The 22204-nt window shown below is 35.5% G+C and overlaps 3 protein-coding genes across 4 annotated transcripts; 1 reads left to right on the top strand and 2 right to left on the bottom strand.

Annotated features, from left to right (window-relative positions):
- Window positions 1–472: 472 nt before the first annotated feature.
- Window positions 473–2525, bottom strand: mia (MIA SH3 domain containing). The gene is made up of 4 exons (XM_039661909.2): window positions 2125–2525; window positions 1070–1203; window positions 801–911; window positions 473–686 (listed from the first exon to the last, which is right to left on the bottom strand). The coding sequence occupies exons 1-4, from the start codon at window positions 2252–2254 to the stop codon at window positions 663–665; spliced, it is 399 nt and encodes a 132-aa protein (XP_039517843.1). The 5' UTR covers window positions 2255–2525; the 3' UTR covers window positions 473–662.
- Window positions 2526–3786: 1261 nt separating this feature from the next.
- bicdl2 (BICD family like cargo adaptor 2) lies at window positions 3787–12696 on the top strand. 2 transcript variants are annotated; one of them, XM_039661910.2, is made up of 10 exons: window positions 3787–3916; window positions 4973–5330; window positions 7568–7783; window positions 7996–8112; window positions 8236–8382; window positions 10840–10986; window positions 11192–11266; window positions 11399–11481; window positions 11664–11778; window positions 12291–12696. In XM_039661910.2, exons 2-10 carry the CDS (start codon window positions 5067–5069, stop codon window positions 12465–12467), a joined length of 1341 nt encoding a protein of 446 aa, XP_039517844.1. In that variant the 5' UTR covers window positions 3787–3916; window positions 4973–5066; the 3' UTR covers window positions 12468–12696. The 2 variants fall into 2 exon arrangements, with proteins under 2 accessions (XP_039517844.1, XP_039517845.1); XM_039661911.2 differs by lacking the exon at window positions 10840–10986.
- crfb12 (cytokine receptor family member B12) lies at window positions 12696–21702 on the bottom strand. The gene is made up of 8 exons (XM_089129912.1): window positions 21264–21702; window positions 20636–20747; window positions 20315–20444; window positions 19528–19712; window positions 19258–19409; window positions 18968–19115; window positions 17953–18092; window positions 12696–14824 (listed from the first exon to the last, which is right to left on the bottom strand). The coding sequence occupies exons 2-8, from the start codon at window positions 20694–20696 to the stop codon at window positions 14288–14290; spliced, it is 1353 nt and encodes a 450-aa protein (XP_088986038.1). The 5' UTR covers window positions 20697–20747; window positions 21264–21702; the 3' UTR covers window positions 12696–14287.
- Between the last annotated feature and the right edge of the window lie 502 nt (window positions 21703–22204).

Here is a 22204-nt window from a genome sequence, read left to right as displayed (position 1 = left end):
TAAATAGTTTGTTGACATTTTAACGTATTAGTTGACCTCCCAGGAATAGAGTCATTATTTGTATCTTTATCGTTTGATAATAGATTACACTATCGCAGCTAGCTAACGTTAGCAACACTTGTAGGCTACTGTAGGCTACCATAACCAGATGCTCTAGGTTTCATGTTTTTAAGTTTTATTGAGCCTTTCTGCAAATTGATTAACTAGCTATTCACTTATTGTGTATGATTATGCGAGTATCATAAAAAGAACATTTGGGTATGATTAATTTAAAAGTTAAATTTAACATGTTTTACGACAGCTCTGGATTACAATGCTAGAAACTAAATACTGTAGGCTTGCTGCTAAAGACTATCAAGATCATTGAAGCCAGATGCAATCATTTCCTGGTTGAGTAGTAATTGATTTTCTCTTTATTTCCCATTCAGAACTTTCCTTACGCATCAGGCAATACTAAGAAACACTGATCACATGCAAGAGAAGCAGCCATGTAGTTTTATTCAAACTATTGCATCAATAAGCGTTTACAGTCTACAGTCACTGTTCTGTGTGTTTTCCTTATCTGAATAGTTGAGTAGCGTAGAGATAACAAATGTAGTGAGACACCATAAAGTGCAGAGTGGAATCAAGAATCATGTTTATATTCGAAGCAGCATACAATCCTAATAGCAGTAGAAATCCCATTTCTGAAAAGCAAAAAAAAAAAGAATATAAATTATGTATCAAAACTCATGAATTAAAATTCATGTAATTGTTGGTTTTTGTTGATCATAACATAAATAAAAGATTCATATACACACATCAGTCTTAACCTCGACCTCAGCAGGCATTAAAGCGTGCGTCTCTTCAACAACACTGCTGGGGAAGAATCCCAGACGAGCCTCCTGCTCTCCATAATACGACCCTTGGACCTTCACAAACAGTTATCTTCTGTTACACTTTGTGTCTTCATTTTCAGAGGGGAAAGCATTTGTTTTTGCACACAAGACAATCGTGGATTTGAATGCTGTGATTAAAATACTGCAATAGAGATGTTCAAATCGGCCTTGTTTGGCTATAGTGTACTTACACTGCCAGCCCAGAAGAGGTTCCCACGGTCTTTCAGCATGGCATACACATATACAGACTGGCCTTGCTGGATGGGAATGAAGCGACAGTCTTGCGGGTAATAATCCTGCAGAGCTCTAGCGATGAGAATGGGATCTGTGAAAACACAACCAGATGTTTAGTTGACACAATCTCCTACAGTCAGTGTGACATGCTCCTTTAAATCTATTCACTGTAAAAAAATAAATAAATAAATAATAATATGATGAAGTCATGGCAACTGGTGGTTTTCTGCTACTGGTTTTCTTGTGATAAATTGTTTTCTATTACGTAAACTCATCAAAATAATTTAAGCAATTTCATATTTTTTCTATAAGTTAAACAAGATTTAAATAATTTTTCAGCTCAGTTTAATATAGTTTAAGTTGAAAAGTTAATTATACTAAAACATTAAGGCAGCAACATAACTTAAATTTTTAAGTTGAAATAGTTAAAAAATAGTTTTGGTTTATAATTTTATTTTCATATTGTTGTTTTATTGTTTCTTGTACCTCATATTAACTGTGATTTGAAATACTAGAAGTATTTAAGTAAACACAAAAAACTATAAAAACTAAAAATGATGAATCATTTGATCAGTATCTTAACATGTACACTTTCCCTTACAACTTCATTTAAAATATAACAAAATGCAAAGGAAATAAATATGTCCATATTATTTGTCAACTATAAAATTAGAGACTAAACCAAATAGCTTTTTTTTCTTGTGCAACTGCCCCACATAAAAATTGAACAGAATGTACAGTATTTAAAGATATGGTAACAATTTATTGATTATTTTTAGGCGATATAATATTTATCATCATATTTTTCATAACAGTATTAATCTTTTTAAAATTAGTTTATAAAATATACAACTCTTGATTGTATTAATGTTTTGGTAAATGTTAACTATAGGATTAGTAAAGTATTATTCATTGTCAGTTCATGTTAACTAACAAGTGCAACCCTAATGTAAAGTGTTCCCAAAGTTACTTTGCAAAATAAAAAAATAATAATAAAGTTAGCATTACTCACGGCTACACTCGGAATCGGCGCATAGCTTCTTGTCCGAGAGTTTTGGCATCTGCCTGCCGGCCTGAGAAGCCAGTGGCAGGAGGCCACACAGCACCAGGAGAAGAGTCCAGTTAGCACAGTGTTTCTCCATCTCTGTGTGTCTAATTCTTAGTTTATCTGAATTGGACTAAAGTTCAAGTGGGAGGGGCCCAGTTGAGGCAAAGCCCCTCCCCTTTTTAGAGTAACACTCTACTCAGATTAAATGTATTTATTTACATAGTACACAAGTGATTTAACTTATTTTTTACTGAATAATTTAAAAACAAAATGACTCATTGCAAAACAGACTTATCTAGTTAACAAGGTTTTCTTAGTCAAGATTCGGTGCAGGGCCCAATGCTGTAACTAGCTTCATTCAGGCTCTGCAAGACAAACATATAAAGTATAGAAAACAGGAAGCATTGCTGCAAGTTTCACAGGCTCTCACTTGTGTAGATATTACCAATCCTATCTAACTCTACACTCAGTTCATTGTTACCTAGTGAGGGACACAGCCAGGCCACAGGTCACATAGCGCCAAGTTTCAGAGACTGAGGCCTTTGCCAGGGTTTGAACAACCTGTCCTTTCAGTGGCAAAAATCAACACTCACTTTGATTCAAAACATTCCTTATAGTCTCTCTGAGCCATTTCCATATTCAGATCGCCTTAGAATATAATAATCAATCAAACAAAGCTCAATTTAAATTAGATTTATGTGAAATCGTAATCATCTCCATTCATGGCGATGGTTTGCCTGCAACAGAAGTGTGACGAAGTGGGTGATTTTAACCACAAAGTGGCAGCACGCAGATTACATAACAGCCCCTGAATGGCTTCTTTAATGCTGAGAATTTCTACGTCCGACACTGGAAATTACGCATACTTAACTTTCATAATACAACGCTCTAGATAGAGGACAGTTTCGTAATATTATTATACAATTATCTTTGAAGGCTTAAGCATTTTGTATTTCAAATTATTATTAGCCTATTTTTTTTTTTAGTTTAGAGATGCAACTCATAAAAGTTTTAAAACCGAATTCTTATTTGATAATTTTTTTAATGGTTTATATAAAGAGATATATAAAAATTTTAACACAACAATAAAACCATTGTAAATCTATACACATTTAGATCAAAAGCTAAAATAAGACAAGTGACGTTCATACAGTGCTGGCAGGGACAAGACATTATCCGTTACGTTTGCAGACATTTCCTTTACCCTAAAAGTCAACACAACCAGAGACAACACAATACAATGCTTAATTTGAAATAAAGATAAAACACCTGTGTAAAAATCAATATGGAAAATTACTTCTTATTAATACAATGTGCCCCCCCCCCCCCCTTTTTTTTTTTTTTACAAACTTGTGTGTACTACAGGGGGTTTTATAAACAGGAAAAAATAATAGATAGAGATAATAGAAATAAACCTAAAGAAGATACAAGTATATAAAAACATGAAAATGTTCTATTTTTCAAAATTAATGCTGCATTTTTTAGGTAGATATCAACTATAGTTTATTTTCTACATATTTACATTCATGTATAAAGTGTAGTATGTGTGTGTGTTTTATTTTTAGCACCAAACTATCTCACCTGTGCGTCTGACGTCTGTGACACCTTCCCTGTTTGTTGCTACTAGGCTCCTCCTATTTAACTGATGACGCAATGAGAAGGTGTGGCTAAATTAACATTACAGCAGCGCTTCCAAGGCGACCAGTAGTACCTCCCTGTCACCTTTCCAGCTAAGTTTGAAGCAGGAACTTCCCAGGTAGGAAAAACAAAGCATTACTTGTTCTAAATAGTCAATAGGGACAATTATACTATAAGCAGACGCTTTCTGTCGTTAAAAGAAAACGATTTTTAATATAATACGTTCTTTCATTTTCTGAAGTCTTTTAATTAAGCCTTAACTACTTGCAGTGAATTTGATACGTAGCCTACTCTTTGGGTTGTTTTAATTAATTACACGACACGACTGTAGACTAATGTTGTAGTTGATTCAATAATTAAAATGTCATAAAATTGGCTTTAAAAAAAGACATTATGTTAATAATAACTTTAAGAAAACTTTAACTTGAGATTCTGGTTTATGACATTCATGCTTCCTCCATTAGAGAAGAAGCCTGCTAACCCCCCCCCCCCCCCCCCCCCCCCCCCCACAGACACACTTTTCACCTATGCTACATATAATGTAATGGTGGTGAAATATCGGCATTTTAGATTTAAGGAGGTCAGCGTCACCTATGTCTCAGACACCTGTGTGCCTGTTTAGCCTAAAACCTGTTTAGCCAATTGTAAGGGGTGTAGTCACTGGGACACTGAGGAGTCTTGAATGACTACTGGAATGTGAGAGAAACACTAACACTTTGTTATGTTGGTCATGTCTACAAAAGAAGCTCCTTGACAATAGAAATGCTCCAAGGTAGTTCTGTATAATGTGTTGTTTATAAGGAAGGACTCGCATGTGTAGGGAAGAAATCCAAGCTCTTTACAGTCCAGGAGGATTAGATTTTATAAATGAATACACCTATCAGTATCTACATTGTGTCATAAATTTCAAGGTGAGTTCCAACACAATTGTCACCTGTTCCAACATGTTTTTGTCCATAGGGAGAATTATTATACGGAAGATTGTAGATAAAGCAAACAATAAATTAACTAATGATTCCATTCTTTCAGCCTCAGTACACCCTACATGTGACACACACTAGGGTTGATCCATTTTTAAAGGTTATACAAAATCAACGTACACAGTTCACATGACAGAACATAACAGGTGTCAGGTTCACACATTGTTTTTTACTTTTTGTTACTTTAAATCCAGGCATTTAGACTGGGAGAGATGAAGATAAACAACGTTTGACTATCAGGGCGGTCACTTGGAGTCCTGCTCAGCATTGAACTCAAGGGACGAACCAATGTTTACATCCAAGAGAGATAGCCTGCCCTCTCCCATCCTGGAGGATTCTTTCTTCCCCTTCTCTTCTTCACTCTCTTCCTCCAGTCACCGGGTCATGGCTCCTACAGTAGGACCAGATGATCTTCTCGCCTCACCTCAGGATGACAGCAGCCCTTCTCTGATGGAAAAAGACCTGATTTTGGCGGCTGAGATGGGCCAAGCTTTGCTGGAGAAAAACGTGGAGCTGGCTGCTCACATAGAGCAGATGGAGAGAGAGATGGAGGTATGAATGAGGATGACTTTGGTCAAGAAGATGGAGACTATGAAAGTCCCTATAATAATAACTATAAATTTTAATAATCATTCTAATTCTCTGAATAAGTCCACATCACACTAAAAAAATCACGAGAGAGTATAGATTATTGTTGGAATCACTTTCAAAATGATTTTTTCCAGCCGATAAAAAACAAAAACAAAACATTGACAAGCCAATCAGAATCCACCGACTTTAAAAAGTTCAATTAAAGCAGGAGACAACACAGAAACTGGACGCTCACTTATAAAAACAGAACGTTATCTTCCTCTGGTGTGGACACTAATATAAATATAGATATTGATATATTTATCTTTAGTTATCGTTATTGGTGTGAACAGGCCTAAAGCCTATACAGTTACCTTGTTTATGTTTATTTAAATGTGTTATATAACAGTCGTGTACACCACTTAAGTCTGATTTTTAGGGATGCACCGATACCAGGACAAGGGTGTTGGTCCGATACGATACTGTGCTCATGTAGCCTACTCATACTCGTAAAACTACCCCGGTACAACCGCCTTCCGATACCACTTAAAGGGGCCGTTCACATATTGCATCTAAAAACGCGTGGAAAGCGTGGCTGGACCGTTACCGTAAATAGTTTCTCCTCCTTTCCACAAGCGCTTGGCATCTGTTGTTGCTATGCAACCAATAACATAGGCGCACCTGGAAAAATGAGCATGTTGCCACACGCCTACATTTGAAATAACTACACAAAAAAACAGATAATGTGAACGGCCCCTTATGGCAATGTGACATTAGCCAGAAAGTGAAAAAACATCTGATGAAAATAAAACATTGTTAGAAGAACTTTAATGGTATTAAGTACTCATGTCGTTACTTGGTATTGGCAAGTACCCAAATGTAAGTACTTGTAGGCTACTTGTGCATTGCATTGTAAAACATTACAAACAATTTAAACCTAAATCATTAAAACCCATCATGTCTAAAATGATAACCAGTTTCCTGGTTTTATATCCCCAAATTTGTCAAGTTTACTTTTACGCCTAATTATTTATTATAGTATTGTATTGGAATTTTTATAGATTAGATCTACACTACCCTTCAAATATTGTGGTGTCAGTACTTTAAAAAAAATACTTTGTCAGCAAGGACCCAAACATTTGAACAGTTACATAAAGAATGGAAATTCTGGCGATAGGAAAATACGATAGAGAACGATTGACTTTGTACCGATGTTTTAATAGACCAAAGGTTCATTGTTCGCCGGAGTTCTCCTTTAAAGTCTCCCTGTAGTCAATCATTTATCCCTTAAAACTCATCTTTGATCACCAATATGACATTAAAACTAATGTATTGAAAAGTTTCATCATGCCTTAAAACATATTAAATGCAACTCTACACCCTTGCCTTACTTAGTGTTCTATGAATATGATAAATAGCCCCGCCTCCACTCACTCACACCAGCTCAGAGATCCACTCGTTGACGATCTGTATTAGGATATCTTTTAAAAACAAAACAACACAAAACTGTTCATTTAAACAAGTTTAATTATACATTTATAAATAATAATATCATTAGTAGCCTACCGTAATTATCGCATATTCACAACAGATAGGCTATATTTCCATATCCATTCAACATAGCTTAGAACAAGATAATAAAAACAAATATATATATATTATCTTATTTAGATATTCTGTTGACAGTGAGAGAGACAAAAGAATACATTGAAAATTAGTGCAATATGACCGTCTATGGCCTAAATAGGTAAATATGTTAAATTTTTGTTTGTTAAATGTTAAAACATTTCATATAAACATCAGGTACCAGCAGGATTTTTTTTTTTTCAACAAAGTTTTTGCAGATATAAAATTCAAAACGGTCAAAATGACCGTCATGGCCGTTCAAGTGTTAAGGACAAAATACTCAGCAATGGTGTTGACTTATGAATTTTCACATGGTTTGTCTTAATGCATATTAAAAACACCACATAGACATATAAACAACATTAAAAGCTTGATTTTCACCACAGGGGGACTTTAATAAAACCTATTATATAGTAGCATTATACACACACTATACCACCTAGTGCAGGTGGAAAAAAATACCTTCAAGAACCTCAAAATAAACATTTCAGCATCAAGGTCCATTTAGGTAGATTTGATTCTACATCGATCGCCTTAACATTGTTAAAGAACTCTTTTAAAGTGTGTGAATTACTATGTTTGATGTCCAACAGGCTACGCAGCAGGAGAAACACATACTGCAGCGACATCTGGAGGTGCGGGACCTCGAGGCAAGTCAGCGGGAGGCAGAACTACAGGCTGACATCACATCCTTGCGTGCGCAGCTGGAACAAAAACACGTTCAGAGTCGTGACCGGCGACGTGAGGAGAGCGAGCAGCTCACTCAGCTGTCCAACCACAACCAAAAACTCGTGGAACAGCTGGCAGAGGTGACCAATCAGAAGCTTTAATTCCCTAGTTTACTGGTTTAAACATCATCTTGCAAATCTTTTCATAGGCATTCAGCTAAATGTCTCTAGTGACGTAGAAACACTGATACAGTTAAATGCAGGGCTGGAATGTAGATCAGTAGGTTTAGCTACCTGTCTCTTGTCATGTTTGATTACATGTAAACCTTTTGCATCCTCCTTCTTTCTTCCAGGCGGTGGCATTAGAGCATACTTTACGCACAGAGCTTCGTGCTTTGAGAGAAGAAATGGAGGATTCAAGTTTCAACAAATCTATAAGCTCTGCTAGACTGGACAGTCTGCAAGCAGAGGTAAAGACATTTATAGACACAAAAGTTTCATTATTATCAACTTTGATCTATGGCAAAATGGTCAAAGAAAGTATGTTGATTCATGGTTTCTGACTATTATTTTTCACTGATCTTGTACCATAGAACAGGGTCCTGAAAGAGCGCTGCATTCGTATTGATGAACGATTGAATTCAACCCAAGAAGACAATGACCGGCTGAGGTCTGAGAGGGATGGATTGAGAGAGAGGGTGATTGAGCTTCAGACCAGCCTGAAAGATCAAGAAACTGAGGTGAGGAGGATGTGCCTGATGATGATGGGAGAGTAAAGAGCAGAAGGAGAGAGAGGGAATCTCTGTGTAATTGTCATATAAATGCAGCATATAATCATAATTTACACCCTACATTTAACATAAGAAAAAAATTATAGCATTTTGTGAAGCTGCACCAGGTCCTCTTCTACAGACACCCACTACCAGTACTTTTGGGAAGTACATTTAACAAGTCTTCCAAAAAGAATGAAGCACAAGTAAAATATCTAGTTTAATATGATGAAATATCAGCCATGTACAGTATATTCACTACAGTTAAAAAATTTGGGATCAGTATAATTGAAAAAAAAAAAAAAGAAATTTGGGTAACACTTTACAATAACGTATCATTTGTTAAAGGGATACTCCACTTTTTTTGGGAAATAGGCTCATTTTACCACTCCCCTAGAGTTAAACAGTTGGGTTTTACCGTTTTCGAATGTATTCAGCCGATTTTTTTGATATTTAGAAGAATATCAGTAACCAGACAGTTTCTGGTCTCATTGACTTCCATAGTATATTTTTTTCCTACTATGGAAGTCAATGAGACCAGAAACTGTCTGGTTACTGATATTCTTCTAAATATCAGAAAATCGGCTGAATGGATTTGAAAACGGTAAAACTCAACTGTTTAACTCTGGGGGAGTGGTAAAGTGAGCCTATTTCCAAAAAAGTGGAGTATCCCTTTAAATAATGGATAATATACAGTCCTTGATCAGTGTCTTGCATCACTCTGAAGGGTTATTTTGTAATAAGTTGCCACATAAATACATAATTAGACAAGAAATATTGACTCAAGTTGAAATATTTGATTAGGTCTTAAAATGCAAAGCTTCTGCGGAGAAAGCAGCAAGTTCAAACTAGAATGACATTTAAAGGAGAACTCCGGCGCAAAATGAACCTTTGGTCTAATAAAATATCGGTACCTAGTCAACCGTTCTCTGAGATTTGTTTTCATGATAATCGAATGTAAAGAGTATTATCTCTAAAAACTGTTTACCGTATAATGCTAGTACTGGGGGCATTTACGAAGTAAAAAGAAATCACTAGTTTATACCACTAACAAGGCTCAAAACAGCCCCACACTAACACAGTAACATAATGAGGGTCCCTACATGCAAAACGAAGCATTGAGAACTTTGTAAGAGTACAGACCGTTTAATAAGAAGATACTTTATAAAGACAGTTCACTTCGTGTATACAGGCAGGAGCCATCTTAGAAAACAGTCACGACAAGTCAAACCACGAACGTCGTGCTGAGTGAGCTGAACTGTATGAACGGCGTTCGGGGATCGACTTATCGAGACTATTTTTTAAGATGGCTCCTGCCTGTATACACGAAGTGGACTGTCTTTATAAAGTATCTTCTTATTAAATGGTCTGTACACAAAGTTCTCAATGCTTCATTTTGCATGTAGGGACCCTCATTATGTTACTGTGTTAGTGTGGGGCTATTTTGAGCCTTGTTAGTGGTATAAACTAGCGATTTCTTTTTACTTAGTAAATGCCCCCATTACTAGCATTATACGCTAAACAGTTTTAGAGATAATACTCTTTACATTCGATTATCATGAAAACAAATCTCAGACAACGATTGACTAGGTACCGATGTTTTATTAGACCAACGGTTCATTTTGCGCCGGAGTTCTCCTTTAAGGGATACTGTAGTCATACCACTTATCACATGACATTTTGCCACATAAATAATTATGGGGATTTGAGATAAAACTGTTTTAAAATCGCACCTGGGAAAAAACAACTTTAGCTGAAATAAATTAGAATGAAACTAAATTAGATCTGTGACTTTTGGCAACTTCATTCGTTGCACAAATAAAATGGCTTAATAAAAAAGGGATTCAAATTTTAAATGTTTCGTTTTTTATTTTATTTTCATTTCATTTTGTATTTTAAACCAAAACTTAAAGTGTGTCCTATATTGCACAAATATGGGTACTATGAATGTAATCTAAACATATTACATCCATAATAATGGACCTACCAGTCTCAGTTGCGTCACTTCACTGCTATACATTAATCCTCTCCCTTCCCTAATACGATCAGAAGTGTACATCAAATGCGCACTTCCGAATTTTGGAGGAAGTAGCAGATCATCTCGGTACTTTTCACCTACTGTTTTTTTATTACTATGTATTCGGACATACTACATAATGTGTTTTGCAGACTATACTAGAGAAGTAGCCGATTTTGGATGTGGCGTTAGAAAACCCACCGATAATAGTATGTCAGGGTAGCCATATAGTATACTAAATCAAGAGTCACACTTAATATAGTCCTGCATTCTATTGGTCCTAATTTAATAGATTGGGAATTGGGAATCCTAGGTTTCAGGCACAGCTTTGACTGCTGGTCAGGTTGTGCTGATCAGAGTCCATCCACCCTTAGAGAGTTTCAGCCTGGCTGTCTCTGGCTCTTTCACAGCTGGAACAGGAGCACAGCACAGTGTTTCAGCTGCGAACGGTCAACCGTACCCTACTGCAAAGGGTTCAATCCTTGGGAGAAGAGGCCAGTCTGGGGGAGGCTACCTGCTTCCCTTTGTCACTTCAGAGTGAGATCCAACAGTGCCAGGTAGCTCTCAAACCCTGCTTAGTGAAAAGATAGGTGTGCATGCTTCAACTTAGCTTGTAGCAAATGTTTAGAGCACAGTTGTGTGAATTGACTCGGTTTTAATCATGTAAGTGCTTGTTTCTCTACAGACCCAAGTCTCCTTTTAGATTGGGCAGACCACTTTCTATTTCTGCGGACTGATTGTTTTTATTTTGATCTCCAACAGGCTAAAGAATCCATTTTAGCCCATTCAGCCATTCTGCAAGAAAAAGAAGAAGAGATTCATAGGTTACAGAAAGAGGTTAGCTACATAATACAATGCTATTTACTTTTATGCATTTGGCAGACACTTTTATCCAAAGAGGAAAACAATGCATGCTTATAGACTGTTTTTATGATATAGGTGATATGTGATATTTTGTTCTTTCGTCAGCTACTGTCTAGAGAAACTGAATTGGAAGAGCTGAGGGAGGAGGTAAAACCATTTCGAAACAGTACTGGTAAACCTACTTATAGGTGAGAACTGGATCAAAGATCTTTTTAATCTATATCAACATGGTTTTGTTCTATGTACGTGATTCCAGAGATAAAGTGATAAGCTAATGATCTGTTATGATTATGAATGGAGGACAGTTTGCATAATAGACTGTCGTCAGCTAGAAACAGACTCAATGTTTTTCTTCCCTCTCACCTACAAGTGCCTTGGAAGAGGAGATCATTTCGGCTCGGCAAGAACGTGATGCACTCAACCAGCAGCTTCTGAACACCATCAGACACAAGGTGGCACTGTCACAGGAAGTTGAGTCTTGGCAGGTTGGTAACTTCCATTTTATTTCTTATTCAGTTTTTTTTATATCTACTGGATTTTGTTTGTAAAGTGTTACACTCTAGAAACCAACCTGAACATTTAGAAAATGCCATCCTTGAAATTTTTCTCGAATGCAGAAACATTCTTCTGTGTACTCTGCATTTGTTTGGAGTTCCTCAGGGGTTAGTATTAGGACCCTTTTAGTTCCCGAATTAAAAAACTGTAAAGGACTCGGAAACACTGTATTATTGTTAATAAGTTTTCAATTCTGGTCCTGGGAATCCACCGCTCTGCGCATTTTGTATGTTCCTTCCTTATTTAAAACACCTGATTTAGATCATGAGCTCATAAGGAAAAAAAAAGGCAGGTAAGAGAAAAATATAAAAGTGCAGAGCGGTGGGTCCCCAGGACCAGGATTGAAAACTACTGTTGTAAAGTTAACCTTTGCTTTGCATTGTATGCGTTTATTAATTAAACTGTACAGTATGTAGAAAATGTATTTTTTGCTCTGTTACAGGAGGACATGCGTTTGGTGATCTGTCATCAGGTTAAACTTCAACAACAAGAGAAGGAAAAGGAAAACAAAATGGAACAGACAGGCTTTCAAAGAGGCACGCGCACCACCAAGTCACTGCGTGTACGTGGGGAAGATGGAAGGAAAGGGTTTTTCTCTACTCTATTTGGGGGAGACTGACTGGAGGACAAAAAAATTGGAAAGAAAGATGGAAACATTGAGATATGGAGATATTTCAAACTTTTATCTACAAATGGCAATTGGTTAATAATCTTTAAAAAATCACCTCTGTAAATAGAGAGAATCAAATCAATTATATTTACTCTGAAGTAGCACTATTGCATATTTATGTTTTTTCAATATTTATTGCAACTTCAAAATGATAAACAAAAATAAATGATAGCATTTATCAGTGTTTTTCTTGACTCTTTTATAAGAGGGGTTATTTATTCTTCAACCATAAAAGAAACGGCCTCTTTAGCACCGTTAAAGGCAGACTTCAGTAAGGCGGTATGCAGCATTAAAGTCAGTAGTATTTCATGTAAACAAAACTTTCACACTCTCAAATTTTTCATTTACAAACAAGATGAGCTGTGTCCCATTATAAATTATGGCCAATGATCATTATGACCTTTACATAAACACATTCACATAGTGTACCAGAAGCGGATATCAATTTTCAATTTACAAACATTACTTTTACAAATACTGTTGTGTAAACAATTCAGTGAACAAAGAATCTTACATCACAAGATAATAGCCCAAACACAAATCTGATCTCAGTATTATTGGGTCGAGACATAAGAAACTGAGAATTCACTAAGTGCTTGTGAATAACACAATTAAAAGTTTCAGAAACACTTTACTATAAGGTCTCATTAACTAACATTAACTAAAAACAAGGAGCAATACTTCGTAAACGATAGTTTATAAAAATACAACATTGTTAGTTTATTTTAGCTCAGTACCATTAAATAATGTTAACAGAACTTTTGATTTTACAAATCTATTCGGTAAATATTTAAATAATATTAACTAAGATTAATAATTGCTTTAGAAGTGTTTTTCATAGTTAGTTCATGTAAGCGAATGTAGTTAACTATGAAACCTTTTTGTAAAGTGTTACCAAAGTTTCCCAGTTAACTTCTGTTATTTAAATCAAATCAATATTTGGTCTCAAGATGGAAAATGATGTTTTACTTAGCATCAGTAATGTATAAAAAACTTACTTAAATGTCCTAATCTTGGCTTAATCTAAGCAATGTCTGTAAAAAAAACCAGGCCATAGTGTTTCAAAAGTCAAAGACCACATTCAAATACAATATTGGTCCATTTAAAAGCTGGAACAAATTTTTTTTCACCATAGTGGTCTCAGACTTTTAAAAGCCACTTTGTGTAAATGTGTATGCACGCACACTCAATAATTTTCAATTATGGTATGCGTTTTGTATGATTTTCAACACAGAATAAATAATAGATTCGATTGTCCATATATAGAGTCCGTCAACGTGTCCAAACGGCAATTCGTTTACAAAATGGTTAGTCACGTGACGAGTTGCAGAATGTGCAGCTCCATCTTATTTCTAAAGTCGGCATGCTTTCTTGTGTCCAAAATCTGTTCAACATCATTGCAGTAGTGCCACAGAAGAATCGTTTTGGTAATGTAGTACCTCAACTCAAAGCTGGGCAATGAGCGACAAAGTGGGCATTAACCAACAAGGGCCAAATGTCACATATATAAGTGTCTAAACAGGTCTTCATATGCATAGCATGATAAATGTTAGTTCCAAGAGTTCCTGATGCAGACGAGAGTTCTGAACTCTGAACTGCCTTTGAGAGAAAAGGGAATGTTAACGCATAGTTCTCTCCTCCAGGTATAATAGACCCCATTTCATTTCTATGCCAGTGTCTGCTCAACTGAATATGCCATCATCAAGTTTTGCATATCTACTTGGGTTGCTCAGTGTGGCATGTTTTTTGCTTGAATTTGGTGGCTGACTTCACCTTAGAAGCCTTGGTTCATACTCGTAGCCATTCTCTGATGAGTAATAAGACAACAAATCATCTTCCTCCTCATCCTCTTCAGCAGGCACTTCGCTTTCACAGCCATTCCCAGAAGAACAGGGAGTTTCCTCTGCACAATATCTATCCATCTCGGAGTTCACAAACGTGTTCACAGTAGTTGCTTGTAGAAATTTGGATGATTCTGAAGTACATAAAGACACTGGGGTGACTGGATGCATATCATCATGATCATCATCCTCCTCCTCCTCCTCCTCCTCCTCAGATATTACACTTTCTTCACTAAGTTCCAGATAAGTAGCTGATGTGTACTTATAACACTGATTTGATGTCTCAGCCTCAGCTTGCTCTAGGTTTTCCCTCTGATGGTAGAACTGAGAGCCATACTCGATATCCTCCTCTGAGACAGAAACACCGTCCTCATTGTCCGCTAGTTGTTTTTGCCAGGTCTGTATAATTTTTTGGAATTCCTCAGGGATTAGTTTTAGGACACAGTTATTTCCTGGAAAAATGATCTGTAAAGGATATGTAAACACTATTATTGATGATAATTATCCTCTACCATGCCTTGCATTTATATATTATACACATTGTTTGCTCATGTAAGTTTAACATTTGGAACCTTAATAGTTTTACAGTTTGTTCATCATATATATATATATATAGACATAGTGTCCCCAAAAAGTATTTTGAATCTTAAAGGGATACTCCACTTTTTTTTTGGAAATAGGCTCATTTTACAACTCCCCCAGAGTTAAACTGTTGAGTTTTACCTTTTTCGAATCCATTCAGCCGATCTCCGGTTCTGGCAGTACCACTTTTAGCATAGCTTATCATTGATGTGCACAAGACCATTAGCATTTCTCCCAAAAAAATAACCAAAGTGTTTCGATATTTTTCCCATTTAAAACTTGACTCTTCTATAGTTACATCGTGCACTAAGACAGACGGAAAATGTAAAGTTGAGATTTTCTAGGCTGATATGGCTAGGAACTATACTCTCATTCCTGCGTAATAATCAGGAAACTTCACTGTCGCACCATGAGTGCAGCAGGCGTAATGTTATGACGCAGCGCCTGAAAATAGTGCCCAGCTTCCAACGTGACCGGGACTAAGTTTGTGTAGTCATTACGCCTGCTGCACTCATGGTACGACAGTGAAGTATCCTGATTATTACGCAGGAATGAGAGTATAGTTCCTAGTCATATCAGCCAAGAAAATCGCAACTTTACATTTTCCGTCTGTCTTAGTGCACGATGTAAATATAGACGAGTCAACTATAGATGAGTTGTAAAATGAGCGTATTTCCAAAAAAAGTGGAGTATCCCTTTAAGGTCTGGTCACAACATTTTGGAGAAATTTCATGGGCAAAAAAAGTCCATTTCCATGTCTATTGTCAATATTTTAGTAATGTATGAAGCATATCTCACAAAGAAGTGTTTTTGAAACTATCTTTGGTTCACTGCAGTTTTAAGGAGAAAATACTCAGCAATAGTGTTGAGTTACGAATTTGCTCATGGTTTGTCTTAAACCATATTAAAAAGACCACATAGACATGTAAACAACAGTTAAAAACTTGATTTTCACCACAGGGGGACTTTGATGATTTAAAAGCAACAGAGTTCCTCACTTTTTTTAAGTTAAAGCTGCAGTCCGCAGATCTGCAATTGCAGTTAGTCGCGGAATTATCAACTTTACGTGAGTTGTACCACGGCACAGTGCGGATGAATCCAATGTTTTGAGGAGAACGTGAGGCTGTCAATCACCGTGCCGATGTGGATACTGGCATTCAGAATCACAGATTCTACGTTTTGGAAGTATGAACAACATAAGAATTTTCACTTTAAAATGTCATCTGAACAAGTAAGTAATATCCACTTTTGTTTTTCTGGGAGAAAAATCTGACGATCAAAAGCTCAAAACGATCAAAATATTTAAAAGCTGATTAAATCTTACGATCAATCAAATCACGTCAAACCATGCAAGTTTACTTTGTTCTCAAATTGTTAATTGTTCCGATATTTATCCTTGTTCTCGCATGGGGCGGTTGCAGTCTCTTTTCCTAAACTCTCAGTCTAAGTCTTTTGCATTTTACAGCGTGTGAATCTATTGTCACTGGTGATTGTCGTTTGAACCTTTCTGGATCCGCAATCAAATTGATAAGTTTATTTATATCAAGAGCTGTGAGAAAAGGCTATACATGTCCATCTCCAACGTCCTCACACACAACTTAGCCTACAAGCCGAGACTACTTCTTTATGTGTACAGATGTGACGTAATGATGCAAAGACATGCTCGAATCTCCTGCAAAAATCCACCAGTACCACTGGAATTAAAAACATTCATACAAGATTACCGCTTTGAAACAAGCTAAGGCAAGCAGAGAGTTATGAACACTGGCTGATTATGTTAGCCTGGATGCCAGCCCGAACTCCGCCCACAACATAGTTTGGTCTGGACTTGATCCATTGAGGAGTAATTATGATCAGACAAAAAATGTTTGTGCCAATCAAATTGCCAGGGCGGGCTTTATACGATGATGGACAGATGATCTGCAAGGACGTAATCATCACGTTATCAAAGAGCGCTTAACTGGTTTCCCTCAGAAATGACTGTAGCTGGAGAATTGGGATGCATAGATTCCGCGCGCGCCTGTTGTGAAATAAATCGACAGCACATTCATTTTAATAGACAAACAGAAAACTGCTATCAAGGCATTTGTCGAACAGAAAGATATTTTTGCCCTCCTTCCTACATGATTCGGCAAAAGTGTAACTTATCAGCTGGCTCCGATTGTCGCTAAGAAGATGGAGGAGTCATGAAAGATGGAGGAGTTTCACGCACTCATGGAGGAGTAAGTAAACGAAGCAACACTCGTTATTTAACTTCTAAAATAAGTAGGCTAAGTTCTGTAGTTGTCAACTGTATGCAAAGTAGTTGCCTTACTGTGTTGCTCTGATTGGTTGTAGGTTTACCGTCTATCCAATTGAGCGCAGAGTATTTTGTTTTTTTTCCTGGTTCGGTTAAGACACGCCTGACAATCAAAGCCCCAAGGAGCCGTTTCAGACTCATATTCCGACAAGAATATGAGTATGATGAAGTCAGGCTGTGATTATGTACTTGGTCAAACTTATTTTGGATAATGTTTAACCCAAAAAAGTTACGGACTGCAGCTTTGAAGTTAACTGATCACTTTTTATAGTGTGTGAAATCTGCGTGGGGAATCTTTCGTCCTATAAAGTAAAATTTCATCCGTGAAAATTTGCCCAACAATGGTAAAAGTTACCAAAATTAAATAAACACACTTTATACATCTGTGTCAATTTGTAAATGAATTAATAATAATACATCCACAAAAAAACAAGACCAGTTGGTTAAAAATGAGTGAAATAGTGAAGTTAGATCTGATCTAATTTGTTTGCAGAATACTCTTGGTTTGATATTTTGTAAATAATGCGTGTGTGTTTAAATTCTTTTGGGGCCTATATATTCTTAATAAATGTTTGAAGGTGCATGTTCAAAAAACTCAATCAAATAATGTTAAGTGAATTATTTTGATCTAACTATTAATAAATGCAAATTAAATTCTCAAGTCAAATACATATACAAAGCTTGATGAACTTCAAATTATTGTAATACATACCAAGGCATCTGGAATGCGGAGTTTCCTGATTTTAAGCCTTGTGTCGTAAAAGCAACCAAAAATTACAACAATCCCAGTTGAAAAGGTAAGCAGCAGAATGGCCGCAATGCACATCATTATCACAGAGCTTCTAGGAGGATCTTTAAGAACATAAAAGACACATTAGCATATATACAGCAAAATGCAAACATAAACTACTGTTCAAAAGATTGGGGTCAATAATTGCGCTCACCAGGGTTGCATTTTATTGATCAAAAATTATATAGTGAAATTTATTAAAAAATTAAAATAACTCTTTTTCTAGTTTAACATATTTTAAAATGTCATTTATTTCTGTGATAGAAAAGATGAGTTTTAAGCAGCCATTTATTTGGTCTTCAATGTCAGATGCAAGTGCTCAAGAATTTCAATTCAATTTATTAATGGATAGCCCCTTGAGATGCAACATCTCATTTTCAAGACGGTCCAATATAAAACAACACCAAATAAAAAAAAAAAAACATTTTTCAAATCAAGAAACATTTTTTATGTTTGAAAATTGTTTTTGCAGCTCAATATTTTTACGAAAAGCATGATACATTTTTTTAATAGAAAGTTGAAAAGAACAGCATTTATTTGAAATAGAAATCTTTTATAACATTATAAATACCTTCACTGTCACTTTTGATCAATTTTATGCATCCTTGCTGAATAAAAGTATTAATTTCGATCTAAAACAAATTTTACACTGTAAACATTTAAATGGTCAATAAGTGATGACATCATTGAAAAATCAATTTTCATTGATTTTTAACTCATCATAATTAGTTAAGCGATTACCTTTTTTATACGTTATACAAGATTCAACATTTTTTTTAAAGTTAGTTAATGTAATTTAAGTTGAAATGACTTAAACATCAGAGTTGATTGTACGTAAAAATTTGAGACAGCACTTTTTTTTTTTTACCGACGCCAATAAATAAAAATGATGCTGTATTTGTAAAAACAAATATATATATAAATATGTACACACTACCTAATAGAGAGATACACTTGGTGGTGTTGAAGTTGTGGTTCTTTGAGGCGAATTGATGACTGGCAGAAACACTAACACAGTAGTTCCTGCCAGATGGCACATCAGGGAAAGTGTAGGAAGAACTTGAGGTTGATTTCGGAAATTCACACTTCATAAAAAAAAAAAAATAATAATAATATGGACATATAGAATCATTTCAATTAAGTAATGCATTCTAAATTGCGGACATTCTGAAATTTCATTATAATAAGCAGTGATGGTACATTGGAACAGATATTCTTGCTGATTACCTTTGATTCCTCCGTGGTGAGACTTTTCCAACAAAGGTATAGCAGGAATTTCAGTGGTCCGATCCCTGGTTTTGATTGCAGCCAGTGACTAAAAGCAATACTAATGGCCTTTTGGTCAGTTGAAATAGTTAAATTCGGAGAACTCAGACGAGCTACAGAAAGATCCAACAGAGAGTCAAGCACAACCATTTCAGAAGAGCATTATTTGAACTTTTTTGACAAAAACGATTTATGACATTCAATTTAAAAGCATTTTAAATTGGAACCTACTGTCTCCATATAGCTGGAAAGTCTTCGATGTTCTACTCCAATTGGAGCTCTTCCCTCTAAATGTGGTCTTGACCCTCACAAAATACGTCCAAAAGAGCTCATCAGGTTGCAGGTCAAAGGTCAGCTCGCATTTCGGTATGGCTATATTAGTGCAGTGTGGAGACCGAATCCACTCTCCCGTAGACCTGCATGAAAAACACATATCATTATCATTGCTTTATTTTACAGTCCTCTTGCCCATGTACATACAATGTACTTATTACATTAACTACAAAAACTATGCCATAACTAGGTACTAAACCTGAACCTACTCCTAAACTTAACCCCAGTACATATATTACCCAGTATTATACCTTCTATTACCCAGTATTTTCTTAGATAAGTGCACTAAGTACATATACTAAAAAAAGGGTTACACTTTATTTTAAGGTGTCATTGTTGCAGTGTAATTGTATATAATAATAATTTGTTACATTTTATATAGTGCTTTTTCTGGGACCTGAGTACTGAGTATTTAAGTATTTAGTAATTAAGTACTGAGTAATAACAACTACATGAGTAATAATAACTACTACTTACTACTGGGTTAGGATTAGGTTTTGGTTGACAGTTATTTGCATGTAAGTGATTATCCATTATTTATTATTATTACTATGGTAAGTACGTGTAACATATAACAAGGACACTGTAAAATAAAGTCTTACAAAACAAGCTACACAAAATAGGTTGAAAAGCATTTATCTGAAAATATATTAAAAGAATAACAGTTAGTTATGAAAGTATTTACATGTTTTGTACAGTTATAAACTCCAAGGTGTATTTGGTGCCAGGAGGGTTTCCTTGTCCAGGAAGCCATTCAATGGTAGCCTTAAAATCCAATAATCCTACAGTTAGGTTCTCTGGACGAAAAAGCATTGCTGTAAATAAGAGGGAGGGAAAAGTCATAGCATTACAAAACATACAAATGCCTAAATAATATACAAGGCAACATGTATTGACAGTTCCAGGGTGCGTGCAACAAAATATATGTATATTGTGAGGTTAAGAAGGGAGGTTATCATTTCTGACTTTCAAGTCAAAATTCAGAAGCATAAAAAATTTTAGCTACCTTTAGATGGCACCAGACATATCTGGAGCAATGTGAACATGCAGGTTAGAAAGCAGGTCATTGTGCCATTAAATCATGTTTAAAAAGGGCTGAAGTTTATCCTCAATCCTCCCTGCAAAAACATTATACAGCACAAGACATACAATTACAACCAATCACTGATATTTAATCATGTATTAACAAACATGAACAATGAGCATTTTTTTACAGTATTTATTCATCTTTGTTATTGCTAGTTAAAAAGACATTCATTGTTTTTTGATGTTAGTTCACAATGCATTGAATAATGATTAAGATACAGCCACTAAGACTAACAAATCTTGTAGAAGTATTGTTCACTCTTAGTTCATGTTCACTAAAGTAGTTATATAAACACTAATAAAAAGTTTTGTAAAGTTATTGTTATTGTTTTACCATTAAAATGAGGTTATACAACATAATATAAATAGAAAAATGCAAATTGGCATGATTAGTCTAGTGCTTTCCATATTTGACTTAAAGGGCCAGAACAACTTTAAAAAACAATATTAGATATTACAATAACAACAGGAGGAATATAATACTAAAAACAATAAGTGTTAAGTAAAGGCACGAGTTACTAATTAAAGACAATAAGAGTCATACTCACCATATTTGATTAATCTCTGTTTCTATAAATAAAACACCACCCCGAAGACAGCAGATCCATCATAAGCTCCAGCAGACATTGGGTTTAAACAAATGATTAAAACCAAATGCAACTGCTACGAAAGTGTTACTTTCACCACAGGAAATCTCTGTACGTCACGTTTAAGATATGCCTCCAAGAAATTGAAAAAAAAAAAAAGATGCATAAAAAACATACAATTCTCTGACAAACATTATACAGTACTCAAAATGGTAGAACTATCTTCAGGTTTAAAATACACAGACAACACAGGAAACAAGTCCAGACCTCTACAGATCTAAAGGTATATGGGCTTAAGCCCCTCCCCTGTTACCTGACACATGAAAACAAGTTGTTCCAGTCTCCAGTGTGGAATCTCACCTGTCTTCTTCATCAATGTCTACCCAGCATGCATCTGTTACAACCACAGTAACAATAATATGTGAACCAATTGCAATGTAAATAAAATAGTCAATAATAAAAGGAAAAATAAAAAAAAGGAATTTAGGATGAGTATTTTGGGTCTTATGTATATGGATAACATGATTAGTAAAAAAGTACACTAACATTAAATTACAGATTCATAAAACTCTTCATAAAAAGGAACAGCGGCCACTATGAAAATATCCTTAGGCTAAAACAATTATTAAAAATATACTTATTTGTCATAGCCAGGATATTCTTATGACTAGTAATGTCTATGTTTATTGTACATACATGCAAATACTTTATAATGTCATAAAATGGAGTAATTCCACACAAGTGAATCAGGACAACAAGATACATCCACATTTTACAGCGAGTTCTCTGGTAGTAAAAAAAAAGTAGTAATGTGAGTGATTATGCAATAATGTGCGATTATGTACTGAATGTGAATGTTCTCGAATGTGCTCTTGAAGTTAATACAAAGTACCTAACATTTT

The sequence above is a fragment of the Pimephales promelas genome, chromosome 4, assembly GCF_988280905.1.
Source record: "Pimephales promelas chromosome 4, fPimPro1.hap1.1, whole genome shotgun sequence".
Classification (NCBI taxonomy): Eukaryota; Metazoa; Chordata; class Actinopteri; order Cypriniformes; family Leuciscidae; genus Pimephales; species Pimephales promelas.
The sequence above is the reverse complement of the archived record's forward strand: the minus strand, read 5'-3'. Positions and strand labels throughout refer to the sequence as shown.